This window comes from Channa argus, chromosome 22 (genome assembly GCF_033026475.1).
Source record: "Channa argus isolate prfri chromosome 22, Channa argus male v1.0, whole genome shotgun sequence".
NCBI classification, from domain to species: domain Eukaryota; kingdom Metazoa; phylum Chordata; class Actinopteri; order Anabantiformes; family Channidae; genus Channa; species Channa argus.
Window position 1 is genome coordinate 12741599 of NC_090218.1, and position 19207 is coordinate 12760805.

The window sequence follows — 19207 nt, forward strand, 5'->3', positions numbered from 1 at the left end:
CAGCTCATTTTATTAGCTGCAGTGTAGTTTAACAATCAGCAGAACAATTGATACGTTTATTTAAATTAATTGATCAACATTCTGTGTTTGTCTGTATAAGTTTTAAGTAAAGTTTTATAATTGGGATATTTTATATTGTATTTAGGGCTAAGAGAATGCAGATTTCAGTTGATCATTTTGAAAAAGAATTGTCCTTTTAAATCTAAAAGCACAATTTAAATGTGTGTGTGTATATATATATATATATATATAATTAATGCCTTTTTGTTCTTAAAAAATGTTTGAATTAATTAAATTAAAAATACAGAAATACTGGACATTTCCTTTTTAATTATGTGACTGAGCTTTGGTTATTACATTGAATGCACAAATATTCATTTACATGGTGAAAACAATCACTTAGTGTTTCTAAAGCTTTTTATGATCTTCATCAACTGTTTGACATGAGGTGGCAGCTTAGTCTTGAGTAAAATATCCACTTTGTCTAATTTCCCACAGCACCAAAAAGTAGCGGACGCACCGGTGTCGTGGCGCCACCTGGCGGGCAAACAGGCGAGATGCAGAAAACGCTACAGCTCACTCGCTCCAGAGCTGAGGCTCTAAAACTGAACATTGGAAGTGTGTAAACCATCTGACGGGAAGTTCAGGTGCCGTCCAACAAGAAGAAGAAGAGTAAATGTTCCGTACAAACCCTGGTCCCCTGAACCCAGAGAGCTTGTTACCTGGATCAGGTGTGTTCAGCCAATCAGAGGCTGGAAGCAGTGGGTTGGGTGGAAACAGCTGATTCATCTCTTTGTTAATGAGCACAATAAGACAAAATCTCCAAAAAACTTCAGTACATGGTGGAAACAGTCTGGGGATCCCGTCTGTGTTGGGGGGTGAGGACCAATTCACCTGTGGTCCTGTGGTGGGCGGGGCTTAGCTTACGTGAACAAATCACTTCAGTTTCATGAAAAAATATTTTTTTAAATATTTCTGAACAAAACAGAAACACACTGACACAGTACAGTCCAAAGTCCCTGATCCTGGTTCTGACCTGACCACTCTTAACGAGTCCGCACCCCAACAGATCTGTGAAGGTTTGGGAACCACACACTCTCTCTCACACACACACACACACACACACACACACACACAGTAAACTTCCTCAAACTTGCTCCACCACTTCCTCTCTCTCCTCTTGAACTTCCTCCTCCTCGTTAGCTCCACCCGCCAGCCGCACATCGACATACATATCCGCTGCCCCTCCCGCACGCACACACACGCAAACACACACACACGGAGCGGCACCGAGCGGAGCTGTGATCCTGGAGACGAGGACTGATAACCGGTGAGTATCTGCGTCCCACAGCCCGGAGCTGCGGCATCAGCAGGCAGAGGGAGTGTGTGCGCGCGCGTGTGTGTGTTAAAACTTTGTGCACGTTATTGATCTGAGCTTTAATTCGGCTGAACGATCGATCCATCAGCGGATCGATAACCGGTTTGTGTGTGTGGAGATGGAGCGACCACTCCCAGAGTTTCTGTCACTACGTCTTCAAACCTTCAGGTCAACTTGAGAGTAAAGTGAAGCAGTATACGCAGTACTATAACTACATAATCCTGTAGTACTGCTTTAAGAACAGGGTAGTAGGAAATATTATAATACTCCGGTAATATGACAGTGAAGATAGTGATGGCTATAAATGAGAAGAGTATCTATGGAGATACTTCTATAAAATTATAGATACTACATCTGATTACAACAACACTGTAAGATTGTTATAAAGAAAACAACATGAACATTTACTGTAAACTGTAAAGTCCAGGAAAAACAGAGCCTGTAGTTATGTTTTGAATATTCAATTTGTTTCATTGCTGTAGTAATTTTACAAACACTTAAAAACATATGTAATAATATTAAAGTTAGATTAGTAGGATAATAAAATATCACAGCAATACAATCGGGACAGTAGTAGTTTATCCAGTACAACTCGGTCTTAATTACTACAACACTAAATGAGTAGTACTCGAATATTGTACGAAGATGTACAAAAAGTAAAGATGAACTTTTAAATGAAAACCAATATTTAAATGAAAAAATAGCAGACAGTCTGTCAAAGTACTTAATAGATTATCATTGAAAATTGTAGAGGCCATAACATTATGACCACACTTGTAATATGGAGCAGGTCACCTTTTGCCACCAAAGCAGTCCTGACCCATCAGGCCCCTGGCATCAATCCATCAGTAGCGGATCCTTAAAGTCTTGAATAGTCCTTGAAGTTGTGAGGTGGGGCCTCCATCCATCGGACTTATTTTTCCGGCTCAGATGCTCAAATGGATTGAGATCTGCACATTTGGAGTCAACACCTTGAACTTGTTGCTGTGAACCTTGATCTGTTCTTAAACCGTTTCCAGTGTGGCAGGATGAAAGTGGCCACAGCCATCAGGGATCAGACTTTCCATGAAGGGGGGTAAATGGTCTGCACCGAGGTACCAAGGTGCCCAAAGCATCAAACTGCATCCAACAGCCATTTTGCCTTTTTCCCATAATGCATCCTGGTGCCATCTCTTCCCCAGATGAGCGAAGCACGTGCACCGAGCCAAGAAAACACGATTCATCAGCACAGGCCACAGGTCAGCGTGGGATCCTGACTTATGCAGCCACAAACGCATCAAACTGTAATATGATGCGTGTCCTGACTCCTTTTTATCAAAACCAACTTTTCAGCACTTTGAGCTACAGCAGCTCTTCTACTGGATCAGACGGGTCGTTCCTGACCACTGCAGACCAAGAACATCTAACAAGATCTGCTCTGATCCAGTCATCTACACATCGCAATGTCACAGTTGGTTGCTCAAACCTTTACACTTGGTTTCCATGTTTGCTGCTTCCATGGTACGTTAACGGCACCTGTCAGTGGTCATAATGTCATAGCTGATCGACGTAGAGGAAAGTAGTTTGAAGACATAATAATAACAATAATAATAATAATAATAATAATAATAATAATAATAATCTCCGGGGGAAAGGACTTTCCCTTCAATCCAGGCCAGCTGTCTTTTTACAAGTCAATGCACCATGAAAACTACTGTAAAAATGTAATATGTTGGTATTTTGTAGTCATTATGAGTCTTTGTGTCTTAAGTCTCTTTGTAGTCATTTCATTGACATTTCAAGAAATGTCCCTGTCAAACCTTACAGAGGTCCGAAGATTGAATCATGTCACTTGGAGGAACATTTAGCTACTAATCCGGCAGCTGCTTCAGTCTGAGTAAAGTGGCTGGGGAAGCCAGTTATAGCCTCCAGACTAGGCTTTGCTCCACCCTGGCCTGAACAGGCTCGTTAAGGTGGGAGGTGGAGTCATCAAGGTGCGACGATTACGACCCAAACTTTCTAAACTGGAAGATGGGGCTCGTTAGGTGTGGCCCTCTTGGTGGATGTGTGAGCTGAGAAAGTCCAGTGGCCTTGGTTCAATCTTCGGATAACCAAACCTAGACTGAGGGTCTTGGGTCACTTCCTGCTTGGCCCTTTCAGTATTCGTCCATGATGCTCAGAAGCCGAATAATTAAAGTTAGGATCCAGGGGAGGGCTCCTGTACCCTGACACCAAATTAAAACACACAAACAGTTCGAATAAAATTTTGTGTGATCATATTCAAACAAAGATTGACTCATCTGGTCCTCATGCTACAGGCCAGATGACGCCACGCAGTCAGCAGTCGCATGTGCTCCGATGTGAATCAGACATACTGACCAGCGGCTTCCCAGAATTATACAGGAAGTCAGAGAGTGCGATATGTCACAGATCACAAAGATAGTGATGATGTGGTGAATCATTCGCATGTCACAAAACTGCACAGAAATTTATGACTCATTTTACCAGTTTTCTCCCACATTCTGTGGTGTTTTAACCCTGGCTCAGTCCAGCATTCTGTAGTAATATAGTCCAGGTAAGGACTGGTTCGATATTCTCTTCGGGTTTGACACAGGTTTGGCGGGAAACTCTTGTTCATTTCATCCCAGGTTTACTCTGTCTTGTTCCAGCCCAGGTTTGTGTTGTCCCTAACTGTTGAATTGCAAACCAGGATTTGTGTGGTTCAGTATTGCAATGGGACATTAAACATCCGACTGATGAACCAATTTCACCATCTTAGAGGAGAATTCCACCATTTTACAGATCGTCAGTTATTTGTTATGGACTAGTAGAAACTGCTGGTCAGACTGTCGTAACAAGCACCTTTCCACCACACAGGCTGCTGGATGAACAGAGCGGTGGACAAACCCTTCCTGTTTCGGTTTCAACACAGACCAGTTCCTCTTGGCTCGTGGCTGTTTATTAAAGCGAAGGGGGTTAGGAAACAATGCGTCTGTACGGTAAACATAGAGAATTGTCCTCTCTCAGATTCGGCTTGTGGCGCTCAGACCGTTGGACTGTATGTACGTTGAGATTTGGGAACATGGTGACTTCTCCTTTTTCGAACAGAAAATGAAGGTGAACAGTTAAATTATGACCATTACTATATGTGTTGTCACCACCCGTCACAGTTTACAGACCAACTTCCTGCTCTGACTTTGGCTTATTGTTCTCACTATGTCTGTTCTCAATATGCTGTGGATTCACTTTTTCTGTTCTGGTCAATAAACTGTTGGTTGTTTGTAACCTGCCTGTTCATCAGACAGAGACGCCTCTGTCTTGTTGTCTGCTGGGTTCACCCCATTTTCTGTTATTCTCTGGTGTCTAACCCTGGTTTGGTCCAATTATGTCTGGTAGTTCTGCCACCAGTCTGTAGGGGCTTAATATTCTCTTTGTTTAGTCTCAGTTTGATCAAATACTCAACAGTTATTCTCTGGTATATCTATCAGATTTTTCTGCTCCAGTATTTTACCCCTGGATTTTGTCTGGTGTTGTAGTCCCACTCTGGCCTCTTTGGATCGGTCTTCTCTGATATTTCTGTTTGACATTGGCCGAGTGTTCTCTGGTGGTTTAGCCCTGCCTTTATTTAATAGTCCCTCTTTATGTCCTTTCTTTGTCCACCTCTTGGTTAAAGTTTGGGCCCCTAAAGTCAGTCGTTTGCTGTCAGTCAGTTTGCTGAGCAGGTGTCTCTTCTCTTACTTGGGTTATTTTCAGATTGCTGAAACATAAGAAAATCCATGCTGTGTTTCTGTAAATGTTGTAGCTACAATTTTACAGATTTTCCCATCTGAGCTCCAGCTGCAAGAGGATTCAGTTCCTCTGTGGGTCAGGAGATTCTTCCTAAATCACCAAAATAAAACACAAACACAGAAAAAGAATGCAGACACGCTGACAAGACGAAACCTAAACTGTTAGTTCCTGAAACCTGATACAAAAGACCAGAAAAACCATGACATTAAGCTGCCTGTCTCTTTCTTCAGGGGCGTTGTTCCCGATCATGATCTGAATTTAGGTTATATTTCAGCCTACAAACATTAAGAGGACACAGGTCCTCATGGAAGAACCAGTCTTATGAAGTGGTTTGTACTTGAGTAGTACCAACCACCTCTTTAAGAGAATTTGTGATAGTTGTGTTAGAAATTGCAGCACATCCCAGGTAATACGCATTTTATTTAATTTGTTAAGTTATTTAAGTCTTTGTGGAAGTTCCTGATCTGTCTGTGGACACCCCCAGGCATCTAGGTCAGTGATTTGCGACTGTGGTCCACAGGGACCCCTGCTCTGCTTGCTTTTTGGCCTACCCACTGCTGATTACCTGGATCAGGTGTGTTTTATTAATAAGGAGGGTGGAGTAGTGGAAGACCAGCTTCTGACTGACTAAACCGCAGGTATGTTAAAAAAAACAAGCAGTACAGGGAAATGTGAGGACTGGGACTAAGACACATTGATCAAAGTCCCTTATCCCAAAGGTTCAACTGTCCTGTCAGAAAAGCTTCTTTAGCCCTAACTAAAGGTGGGGAATTAACCTCTGTGGACCCCCATCATGGGGGATGTTAGCATGAACAGCTGTTAAACAGCCTGGGGACTTATGCCAGGACTGTGTGTACGAGGCTGATTCAGAGTATTCGTAGTCTGAAGTGTTAAACAAAGATCGTTTCAGTTTCAAGGGGATGACTTCTTATTACGATCATGTTAATGATTAACTGGCATTAAAATTAGACAGCACACATATAGAGATTCACACTTTGCCTTCGCACTCACGCTTAGAGGAAGGCAGCTTTTACACAATAAATGTGTTTCAGTCGTTTTCGGCCGGCAGCAGGTTACTGATCTCAATTCTTCTTCCCCTTTTTGTTCTCATTGCATTTCTTCCTCTCCCGGTCTGAATCCGTCGAGGCATCGTTCCCACTTATTTCCGTCTTTTCAGATGAGCTTGGGTCACTGTGTGAATGAAAAGGAGACACCGTGAAAACCGTGGGCGAACTGTCCTGCAAAAGAAAGAAACAACTGGTGTAGTGAGCAACATACTGTGTGTATCTCACCAGAAGAGTTTTCTTTTACCACAAGAACATCGTGTGGACATTAGAGGAAGCTAATGGGTGCAGAGCTGAAGCGATGATTAGCTCATCGCCAAACCATAATCTGCAGCTATTTTGACATCTGATCCTTAAAGTTCTGGGTTCTTCATGTGAGATTGGAGAAATGTGTCGCTTTTATTTTCCCTAAATCTATTAACTTCAGCCATTTTGAGGTCTTGACTGAGGCTGAACTGGATTCTGGGAAGTGATGAACATTTTCTCACAATTTCAGACATTTACAAACCCTTTCAACATTAACTGATAATGTAAATGAAATCCAGTTCAGCCCCAATAGTCACACTGATGTTCTAGAACAGTCTGCTGAGTAACATTTGCCTCTTTTCTTCTGACAACCCTAAAGCAATTGATGAATATGATTAGGCCTTATGTGATGAAACCACAGACACAGGCGGATGCTGAGGCGTTAAACTTAACAACACATACAACAACTCGTGCTGTGCTACAGTCCTGCAGCATGTTTCTGGTCCTAAAACTGTCACAGAGCAAAAACAGTATTAGAAAGCAATTAAGCACATTCACTCAGGTGCTATATTTAAGTGCAGTTTTACATATTTGTATTATTGTACCTTTTTTTAATCACAGCTGTACTTTGCAGACTCAGAATAATATTACAAAATATACTCAAATAAATGACAACATTATAGCTGAAGATATGGTGTTTTACTCGCAGGGTGAAATTCACACCCAGCTACCCAACAATGTGCAGTTATTAAAATAATCTCACATTAATCTCACATCTCACATTAAAATAAGACACATTTAGCATCATAAATATTCTGCTGAGTATTACATTAAATGCAGTACTTTTACTTGTCTACTACTATCCAAAGCTCTGCAGCTGAGGGCTGTTACAACCTGCTCAACTGTAAATCCAAACATTAGGAATCACACTAAGCCGGAAAACTAGGAAGTGCAAAATACGGTGCCGGTAGCTCACAGGATACTTTGGTGTATCAGCAAGTTGGTGTAAATACTGAACCACATTTCTCAGTGTAGGCGCGTGTCAGGTTTTGTCTCATTTGGTCTTTAGTCCACACAATAGATCCATAAGTGAACAGATTTATTTTTTCCTCTTAAGATATTAATATATACATATATAATATGTAGGTGTGTATGTATGTATGTTCAAACTGCACTCATCACATCACAGTTCATGCAGTTTTCTTAAGTCGCTACTTTATTTCAACATGAAACCACAATGACTTTTTTTAACCTAAAACTTCCTTTTTTTCTAACTACATCTGAGTTACAAAAGGACATTACAACACTTGAACTGTTTCTTCTTTAGTCTCTGAAAACCACCAACCCCTTATTTTTAATCTGTGTTAGGTTTTACTATCGACGGTTTCCACGGATCTGAGATGGATTCGTGGACAGGCCTTCAGGTTAGTGAGAAGTGATCGCACAGAAACACAAAATGATCAGCACGAGAAAGGTGGCAAACAGAAATGGACAAAAACTGTAGAAAATGTGGTGGAAAAATTACCAATGAAGAGAAAAAACACATTTTCCAGATAGAAAATAAGCAAAGGCATCGCAAAGAGATTAAAAATGACCAAAAGTTGATACCAGATGGACACAAACGGCTCACAGAAAAATGCTATATTATGCTACATTGACAAAAAAGTCCCCATTTGGGACACATGACAAGCATAAATATGTAATAATAAAGTGTATTATTATGATTAGTACTTGTAAATAGACAACCACAGAATGACTGTACACAATGACTACAGCACATGCTTTGCTCCAGAGCTTCAAGCATCTGAATGATTCTCCAAACACTGTATAGGTCAGAGGTCACAGTTGTTCTCTACACAACATGGAAAAACTGCGATAAGAGGTTAAAGTTTCTCGTAGGAGTGAGATCAGCCGACCTCCACCCAGAGAGAGAGAGAGAGGAGGAAAGAGGCGAGGGTGGGGTCATTGTCCCTGGAGTCTGGGCTGAGCCACTTTCTCTATATCCAGACATCTGGAGAGAGACGCTACAGTTACTACTTTACTGTGCAGCACATAATCCACCACTAGTATGTTCATCGGCTCGCGTTTCAGATTTAAATCATTACTGCTCTTTTTTCTGCTTCCTTCGGCAGCAGACACTTGTCTGAAGTGCAACTCACTGAAACTCTAAGACTGCGAAGCTTAAAAAAGCGAAATGAAAGACACTGGCACAGAGAGACACTGAAATATGTATTGAAACTCTGTTACTGTCTTGTTATTAATTGGGCTTTTTTTATTTTTACCTTCTTTGATTTGTTCTGTTGTTGTTCTCAGAAATGCTGGGTGACTCAAAGATGGTCACGGGGTGAATCTCCAAAGTTTTTGGACTTGGCTAAAACTTTCATAACTCACTTAAAGTTAATGACTCTGAAATCAACCAAACTTCACCTTTGTGACTCTGATATGATCTTTGTCTCAGAAACTTGAAACGCCCGGACTTGATTTTCATGAGGCGAGACATCACCTCCGTAAGAATGACATGAGCTTTGTGACCCTGTCTTTACATTCATGGTTCAGATGTCATCTGCTATTCAAACGTGTTCCTGTAGTTTGGAAGTGATCTTACCTACTTTTGTGACTTAGATATGACCTGGATCACTTGGATATGGTCAACGTGTCTCAGATTGACTCAGACTCAACTTGACCTATTCAGACTTGATTGCAACGACTTGGACTTGGACATGACTTTCACAACTCTGACATGTAACTTGGACCTGGTCATTGGTTACTTGAAAGCGACCTATGCCAAACATCACCTTCATGACTCAAACAGGACCTATGATTGGGACAAGACCTTTGGGACTCAGACTTGGTCTTTGTGATCATGAGCATGATCTCACACACAGTCAGGGACAATCTGGAGATTTACTCTGATGACAAAGACCCAACCTGAGTGATGCAGACATGCTTCTGGTGGACAAAATGTGGGTTCTAGGTTATGTACTATAAACCTGGCATGGGTGATTCACGATAGTCTTGGACATTTCCTGGGTGACCTGGGAAATTTAGATTTAACACTGACCTCTGTGGCTTTAATGAATTTGTTTTGAGGATTTAGTGACTTGAATGTAGCCTCAGAAATCAAGGTTCCTATGACCTTCGAGTGACTCAGGTGAATCTAAATCAGATGTGGGTGACTTGACTTTTTCTAACATCCCTTCAGGGAGTCGGACATGATCTGAATGACTTTGGACATGTGAGTCTCGCATGCGACCTCTAGTCTAAATACTAGGTGAACTGAACATGACTTAAGTGATGGGCATGATGTGAATGGCGAGTGAGACCATACTTCCCCCTGATGAACATTACTTATTTACCTAATCTGATGAACTTGTACTTGAAGTTTACTGATGTGGCAGAAGCACCTGATAATAAAACACCTAATTACGAGTATAGATATACTACTACTACTACTGGATCTGTTGTGGACTTATCTGTTAAAATTTAAGGCCAATGCCGAGAAAGAGAAAAGATGACACAAATTTGTGACGTGGATGTAAAGTGTGTGTAATGATAATACATTCACGGTCATGCTGGTATTCAAATCTTTGAGCTTGTGTTTGAATGGGTGTGTGCAGGATAACATCTCTGTTTTGTTTGCAGACAGTTTCCTTCTGCAGCCATCATTTACATAAACACAAATACTGACAAATGCCAAACTCTCTGCCACCTCTTTTTGCTGCAGTCATATGATGGGACGTCACATGTGTCTGAACGAACTGTGTTAACTGACGGAAACTGAAGTGTCTCTGAGAGTTAACCAATCAGACCCTCTGAAGGTGAACTCACAGGTAATGTGTTCCTGTAAACTGATGACACAACAAATCAAAGTTAATATGGAGTTAAGATTTCAGCAAGATTAAAATCTGCCATAATACAACAGAACCACGTAAACATGAGTCTGTTCTAGGCCTTAGTACAGATCTGAGCTAATGAATCAGCAGGTAATATGTCGACGAGTGTCAATTTTTCCTTTGTATCCACTACTTCACACAACAGTAAACCTAAGGTAAAGTCATAGTATTTCAATTTACAAGAACTTCAAACCCACAATTATGTTCAGTATCGTGCAGTATCTATTTTACGTGATTGGTTGGTGTGTAGTGTAGAAACTGTCAGTAAACAGTGGAAAATTCACTCATCATTTATTGATTCCTAAAGTGAGAGTGAGCATAGGCTCTTTGACCGGAGTTCATTCAAAAAAGGTTTTTCACCAAAAAGGTTGAGTTTGTGATTTACTTTAAAACAATTCACAAACAAGTAATTATTTTAAAATGTTGCCAGTTAACAACTCAGTAAGTGTTTTAGCTGAGTGAGCTACTAGAGGATTCTGTGTTTGGCTGAACAGATGTTACGAGTTCCCCTCCAGCATTTAAATAGACATCGAACAGCCTGAATTATTATTGAACATGATAACGATCATCAGTGATTAAGTTATGGAGACAATGTAAGATCAAATTATTAAAATCCTAATAATGTATATTTATACTGTAATTTGCATACATGCATTATTTGTGCGTGTGTAATTCAGTGTGAGACTTTTATTTTGGACTGACTGCCACTAACAACAGGACTGTGTGTTGCAGGTTGCTGAGAGGTCAGAGGTCATCATGCAGACTATAAAGTGCGTGGTTGTAGGTGATGGTGCTGTGGGGAAGACGTGCCTTCTCATCTCCTACACCACCGGAGCTTTTCCTAAAGAGTACATCCCTACTGTGTTTGACAACTACAGCAGCCAGGTGCGTGTGTGTCTGCGGCTAAAAAATGTTTTCATTAATAATTAATCTGAAAACTATTGTATTAATTTATTTGTTCTGTAAAATGTCAGAAAACAGTGAAAGATCCGAAACTCCATGTCCACAAAAGTCTTTTTGTTTGTCGGAACATATATACAATAAGCACTTGTAGATCAAGTACTTTTTTACTTCAGTAAAAGTAGCAGTACTGCATTTAGTTGCTGATGAAATGAAGTATATATATATATATATATAGTATAAATATAATGTAGCAGCCTGAAAGTCGGAACAAATTTTAAGTTTAATCCTGTGTAGCTCAATGTATAATGATACGCCACAATGTATTTGTTGGTTATATTTTGTATTAATAAGCAAATTTTATGCCTAAAAATACAGAGAAATTAAAATGACTATATTTTCCCTCTGAAATGCAGGGACACAGAAATCAGTACCTCAAAGGTTTTGGAATTTCTAACTGAACATAGGTTAATAGAGATTTCAGTATTTCACTTGTAATATATTTGAGAAATAATGGTGCAAACATTAATATTTGTTCTCACTTTTATTTTGGGGTATTGTGTGTGGACTGAAGGGTAAAACTGCTATTTTACAACACGAAAAAGTGCTAAATTCCCACTGTTTAGCACCTAAAAGAGGTAAAAAGGGAAAACAATGAGTCAACTACTGGCAACGTGGTGGAGATGCCACATTTCGCACATTTTGATTTTGCTACTTTAACACGTCTTTGATACGTGTTGATTCCCAATGCTGGCGAATTGTGTCAACTCACATCACATATAACAAACAGAGACCCTGCAGGTTAATAACCATGGTCATAGACTAAAGGTGAACAAGTGTTGCATTTTCACTGGCTTACTTGCAGCTGATTCAATACATTAAAATATAGCTGGATCAGCTCTAAACCTGCAAATGTACTTTAATGTATACGCGCAGATAACAGCATCCTTGTCCACATTGTATTGACCATGGTGCAGGTTACACCCTGAACATCTCTGGCCAAAAATGGAACTTGATAACCTAACCTTAACCCACTTTTGCATATGTAAAAAGAAACCATGACAACACTAGAGGAAGTAACTATACTGTTATGTTGAGATGACAGCAGAGAAACAGCAGTAGCAACAGCGCACAGTAGCTGTTTTGTCAGCAGAACAAGCTCTGTGAGTTTCCCTGGAACCCGATAAGGGTGGGACATATTAGGCAGCAAGTGAACAGTCAGTTCTCGAGGTTGTTGCAAGCCAGAGAAAAAGAGAAGATTAAGCAACTGAGGAACTTTGACAAGAGGCTAAATCGTGATGGTTAAATTACATTGCAGCCTCTAAAACAACAGGTCTTGTGGGGTGTTTGTTATCCAGTGAACCTACAATGGTTCAAGGAAGGTCAACTGGTAAACAGGTGACGGGTTAATGGTGTCAAAGATTCACTGATACAGACAGGGGGCTAAGGGTCTAATTGTCAGAGCAGTTTTTGCAGCATGAGGGGACGTACACAATGTTAGGCAGGTGGCTTCAGTGTTGTGCTGGTAGCGTTGATTCCTAAGGACGTGCACAGCCAATGCTCCAGGCTAAAGCAGGACACATGAGGAGGCCATGTTGGGAAGGAAAGACTTGAAGTTTAGATAAGTGTAGGTTTGTGGTCAGGTTATGGTTAAAGTCAGTGTTAATTTGTTATTAGCTTCTGCTGCTACGTTTGAGAGACGTCTTAGGGAGCAGCAAAAAGTGATGATGCAATTTCCTAGTTTTTTGCCTAAATGGGTCTTGAAAGGACCTGATCCTGTGAATGACTAAATCCCAGTTACTCTGGGAACCCTTAGAAAAGTGATGTAAATAAATAAATATTGCTTAAGCTGCAGCAAAGGTTCACAGCAATATACTGTCTTCTGAAGAGATGGAAACACGACTTTGTTACATGCATGTGGTGCGTTCAGGTGACGGTGGACGAAAGGATCATCAGTCTGAACCTGTGGGACACGGCGGGTCAGGAGGAGTATGACCGGCTGAGGACGCTGTCCTACCCTCAGACCAACGTCTTCATCATCTGCTTCTCAATCTCCAGCCCGGCCTCCTACGAGAACGTCAAACACAAGTGGCATCCAGAGGTGAAAATCCACCCGGCAACAGCACTAACGTTATATTTAATGTTATTTACTTTGGTAACAAAGTGTAATTTCATCATATAAATCGGGGCCAATAAAATTGGGACATATTTAAATGTAGGTACAGCTTCATACTACACTCAACCCACACACTTTATTTTTGCTGTACTTCTAAAATGAAAGTGGATCGAAAGGTTTTTGCGATCAAACATTATTGTGGTATGTAGGAGATTATACAGTTTGCCAGCTTCAACTACATTACAGTTAATGTGCCTTATTTCCTGTGGTTTTATTGTAGTGATAATTATATTTATTTAAGCTCTTTTTCTGCATTCAACCAATATTCTGCTTATTATAGTGAAAATTAATTTGAATATTTGCTTAGTAGAAAGCTTGTTCTTCTTTTTTGAAAACTAAGCTTCTCGTTTATTGTAACTTGATAAGAAGTAACACCTGAAAGTATGTGCAGGTTTTGGTTTGCAGTTTCATGCTGTTGCTAGCTGGATTTGCATATTGTAGCTTTAATGAGCATTTTGGGAAGAATATGAGGATATGGATGAGGATAAAGTCCAGTCATTCTTAAGTTGACCAATCTATAAAGTGAAATTTGTGTGGAGACTTGCATGTGCGGAACTTTATGATCTTGGTTATTTATAAAGTGTGACTTTTCACAGGTTTTTGCACTCCCACCCTGTCTGAACCAATTAAATTTATAAATAAAAATTGTAAAAGGGACAGTTGGGTGTTTCACATTTGTCTGTGTTTCCAGGCTCTCGGCTGCGTTAGCCTGACCAGCTGCTGACCAGCTGTTGCTTACTGAATCTTCTTTTCATCAATAGGTGACTCACCATTGTCCTGGTGTCCCCATCCTCCTGGTTGGCACAAAGAGTGACCTCCGCAATGACGCTGAGACGCAGAGGAAGCTGAAGGACCAGAACCAGACGCCCGTCACCCATCAGCAGGGTGCCGCCCTCGCCAGGCAGATCCACGCCATGCGCTACATGGAGTGCTCGGCTCTCAACCAGGACGGCATAAAGGACGTGTTCGCCGAGGCCGTGAGGGCCTACCTCAACCCACAGCCCGCCGTCGAAAAGAAACCCTGCGTGCTGCTGTAGGACCGAGCCACGACCCGGGTTTGAGTCTGGCTGATTTTGTGGCCTAACTGCCTGAGAAACTGAAAGTTTATATAAAAGATGTGTTTTTTTTATGTTTGGTTAGAATTTTTTCTTTGAAGAAAGAAGGTAGCTTTTGGCTTGGAGTTCAAATTTAAGGGGAGCCTGTTGCATCTGAGACGGGTGGGGTTTTGAAGAAAAATAAAAACTGGAAAATGACCAACTAATGTTTTACAGCATTTCTAATGTTGCAACAAATGAAATTTTCAAAAAAAAACAAAAAAAACAGATGCTCTATACAAATGCAGAACATGCCTCATCATGTTTTAAGTTTTATTTGATAGTTGTCTGTACAGGATCCAGGAAGGCCTTAGTTTGCGTTGGGCTGTGGGGGTGTCTCCAGAACTAAAACAATCAAGCATTATTTTCCAATAGTTCTACTACTTATTTAATTGAAAGTGTTTAGGGAATTTGCATTAAAGCCAAACACTCACAACTACTTGATAGAGAAGCCAAGTGTTACATGTTAAAAGATACCTGTGTTCAACAAAGGAATCGAGAGGTAGTGGTTGTATTATGGTTTCTGTCCACAAACGGAAATGTTTAGGGTTTAGAAGTCAGACACAATAAAATGCAATACTTTGCTGTTGGCTGTGACATGCAGCTCACTGAGGACATTAAGGTACTGTTAGCCACCTTCAGCTAATTGCTGCATTTTGTTTTTTAAAAAAAAGTATTTTATTGACATGAGACACATATTTTTAGATTCTGAGTGACTGCAGATCTGCAGTCATCCATTAACTTGTTTTTAACTTTTCTGCAGCTAATCCATGACTACACTGCCAACAACGTGCTAATAACTAATTCAGCTTAATTTAACGCGGCTTAAATGGCTGACCACAGCATAACTCACTGGATCCATGGCAACGTTAGAAACCCTTTTATAGCCACTAAAGCATTGTGGGAAGTGTAGTTCCAACATTTAGAGCTTAGAAAAAGCCGATTCTAAAAACAAATGAAAAACAAATCTGTAATATCAAATAAACAAATAAACATAAATGTAAATTGGTGTTGACAAAATAGGTTTTGAAATGTGCATCAGTGTGAGGGCAGGTGGGTTGGACAGGAAGCAGCTCTGGTGGAGTCATGTACTGATGTAAATAGAAAAAAGGAAGTTAAAGAAATAGTTATTGATACTGAGAATTTACCATAACTGCAGACCAACACACAGAATGAGTGAGTGTTTAAAAGAATAAATTGTCTGATCACATTGCAACTGCACTGAAAAACATTTTGTGGTTAAAAGTTTTCTCATAAAAACTCTATGTTACAACGTAAATTATTTTCTTTCATTTTGTACAAATGTTACTTGCGGTTTACCAACCAGGCTCCCGTTGGTCACTATTACTAGATCTCATTTACTTTAAACTTTGAGAAATGTTTCTTGTTGATTTGACATTTTTATTAATTTACTGTATTTTATTGGAATGTGACAATACATTTAAAATAATGTTCATACAGTACATGTGCCTGTTGTGTTTTATTCCTGGTTTTTTGTGCCGTGAGCAGCAGTGTTTCCATCTAAAAGCAGTGAAGAAAAGTAACCAAGTGCATTTACTCCTGTGCAAAACTGAATTTTTAAAGCACATTCAAGTGTGTGTGTAAATGTCAAAGAATTATAATTGTATCAGTGCAAAAGTTTGCATCCCCCTCTATGAAATATTCGCTCATGCTCTGTATGTCCTGCCTTTGTCTTTACAACCCTCCTCCAACATTCCTCTCCTCATGGGCAGATTTGTTTCTCGCCACACATACCTGTGTGAATTATGAACACATAATTCAAGCCGAGTAAAAGTTCTGTCCTGCCTCCACCACTGCCTAACTGCACAGATACACTCTGCCAAGTTTAACCAGTGATAGAAATGTATTATTCAAAGCTGCGATAGTAGATGAAGCTTCGGGACTGTGTCTTTCTGTTCCGGTGGTTTTAATTTGGAGGCGTTTTCCTGTTCAGGTCAATTATTACATAGGGAAGAGAGTTTAATAAATGACCAGCGGTGAAACAACTTCCACAAATGATGAAAGAACTTTTATGGTGTCAGATAATAAAATAATCATATTCACAAAGGACTTTGTTTTCACTGAGAGTGAAGATAATAGCAGACAAGAACAACCGAGAAACCAAATTTGAAGCTGACTATTTATTGACTAAATAGTGTATTAATTTTCTATGAACTAATTATTTCAGCCCTAAGCTGAAAACTGATGTTTCTCTGTTTCGTTTCACAAACATTTTGCATCTTTGTTCATTTATGTTTTGCGATCGTGGTCGTTTTGCGTCACTGTCATTTTGCATCCCTTCATCTTCGGTGGCTGTTTGTGGAGGTTTTTTTTAGTGGTTCTTTAGAATCTATTTGTGATTATTTCAAATCCCTTTGTGGTTGTTTTGCTTCTCTCTCCGATAGTTCTGTATCCCTTTGTCTGTTGTTGCTTCCGGTCTCTCTGTGCACATTTTGCATCATTTTGAGGCTCTTTGTGGTTTCGGAGTCTGGGTCTGTATCCAGTCAGACTAGGCTCGACACTAATAAAGCAACTACAAATGCCTTTCTTACCCTGGTGGTGGGGGGTGGGGGGGGCATTTGTGCCTAAGTCCTCAAGGTAAAAAGTGAATGTTGGAAATATCCTGTAACCTCAGTCTGAAACGTACAGGAAGAAAATTCCTCTAACCTGGACTGAGGGACCTGACTGGAGGAGATGGACATTACTCTCTGCTCTTGTAGGTCTGGCTGTGTCAAGCTGGCATGTTTCTCTTCAGTGTTTCAGGATGTCTTGTTTACCTCTGGAGCGTCTCCTCTGAGGCCGAGAGCCATTTCCTCTTCCTGTCCCTCGAATCCTGCAACTTAACAATACAATAGATAAAAAAGCTTCAAATAAAAGACAGGATATTGTAGTAAAACACTGCAGTAAAACATTGCATGGTTTTACTGCATGTGACATTACTTTTGCAGTTCACACACCTTTGTGACATTTGAACATTCTTTTCATTCGTATTAACAAGATACTTTTAAGATCTGTTTTATTATGATCTTTGTGATGTTTAAGGATGGTGGTTGAGACGGTTATAGTTATCTGTGATGAATTACTGCTACATGAGTTACAGTACCTGTTTCCACTTCACTGTTCTGTGCCCTCATCTACATACATACACAAACCACAAGTTTACGTCCCCGCTCCTCAAAGTAGTCACAGTTATGACACTGTGGCGTGAGGACACACACAAACACCTATTTGCAGACCTCGATAAGTCAATCGACTTGTGTGCACTCTGGTCAGCCTCATGAGCGCTTTGTGAATTTTCATTGTGTGTTTGGCACAAGTGGCTGACAATGATCAGAATGGCCCCTCACCACCACCTCATGATATGTCTATTAATTGTACAACTACTCTAGACTCCTAATCTTCAAAATGGGGCCTCAGCGATAACATAATATTGTTACTTTTATTTTGTAATTGCAGACATAGAAGAGACAATAGATGAAATAAATTTCATGTTTTTGCTTGGTTTCTTGGCAGAAAGATGTGCTGTGTTCTACTGGGTTACTAAACCCTGCTGCTGTACAGCAACAACATCTCACAAACTCAGATTATATACAGTTGGGGAGAACACGTTTGATCCCCTTATTTGAAAGTGGCTACAGGACCCGTTTGAACATCTCTGGCGAGATCTGAGGCTGAAACGTGTGGAAATAGTTAAGTGCTGGGAATATTTCCTGGATGCACTGTAGAGTTTTGTAGCTAAAACTTTCTACTATTCTCACTGTGATATGAAGCCCCACTGGCAATACGTGAAACTCCATCTTGCGTACAGTGCGTTGTGCATATTGTTCATTTGTTATGATGTGCACAACAGACACTGCAAGTCAACAGAGGCTACACAACAGCTCCATTTTGCATTAGGCAATGCAAACGCAACCTTTACCCTAATACACAATAACAATAATAACAATGCACATTTAACCTTCATCATTATCAGAAGTGTAACAAAGAAATTATAGTTAAATAATGATAATTTGATCTGTGCAAACGGAACCAAAGGAACCTTTGTACCTTACTCTGTTGCACCCAATTGTCTGTATTTATATACATGTAAGAATAGCTCTTCTATGATGATGTAAACTACTTGATGAACTGTCAGTGTTTGATTCACTGAAACTTTTTTAATTTCACTTTCAACAGAAACAAAACCAAGTCCCACCTGAGTCAGCAGAAAAACTGAAAAGCAACGTCACAGGGACTCTGTTTTCTATTCTCATCAGTAAGAACTTCTTTTTCAAGCAACTGGACACTGAGTCACATCCAAACACTATGTCAGGCTTAATACGAACCTCCTGACTTTGCAGTGTATTGTGGTGTTTGTTCCTTCACGCAGACTTCTGTTAAATGAGAAGCTCATGACGTGGGGGATTCTGAATTAAGGCCAAACAAAGATGGATGTCATTAAGATTCCATCAATCAATACTGGACTCAATAACAAAATGCCCTTTTCATAATCCATCCAATAGTCAAATTAAATCCACTTTCTTTAACAAGTTATTAAACCTTGTGATATTTGTTAATATTCACCACCGATGTGCATTTTTATACTGATGATACTTTTTAGTGCACCTACAGTAAGACCTTAATCCGATAGAACTGATTTCAGGTTTATCTGCTCTGGCTGTGACTGAGGATGGGAAGCTGTTGCCAAA

General features: G+C 40.1%; 1 protein-coding gene across 5 annotated transcripts; it reads left to right on the forward strand.

The window, feature by feature from the left end:
- The first annotated feature begins 1187 nt into the window (after window positions 1-1187).
- rhogb (ras homolog family member Gb) lies at window positions 1188-15982 on the forward strand. Of its 5 annotated transcripts, none has more exons than XM_067492266.1 (5): window positions 1188-1330; window positions 10181-10286; window positions 11082-11234; window positions 13180-13350; window positions 14187-15982. In XM_067492266.1, exons 3-5 carry the CDS (start codon window positions 11106-11108, stop codon window positions 14460-14462), a joined length of 576 nt encoding a protein of 191 aa, XP_067348367.1. In that variant the 5' UTR covers window positions 1188-1330; window positions 10181-10286; window positions 11082-11105; the 3' UTR covers window positions 14463-15982. The 5 variants fall into 5 exon arrangements, with proteins under 5 accessions (XP_067348367.1, XP_067348371.1, XP_067348369.1 ...); XM_067492268.1 differs by lacking the exon at window positions 1188-1330 and adding an exon at window positions 3745-4474; XM_067492269.1 differs by lacking the exon at window positions 1188-1330 and adding an exon at window positions 5263-5552.
- The last annotated feature ends 3225 nt before the right edge of the window (window positions 15983-19207 follow it).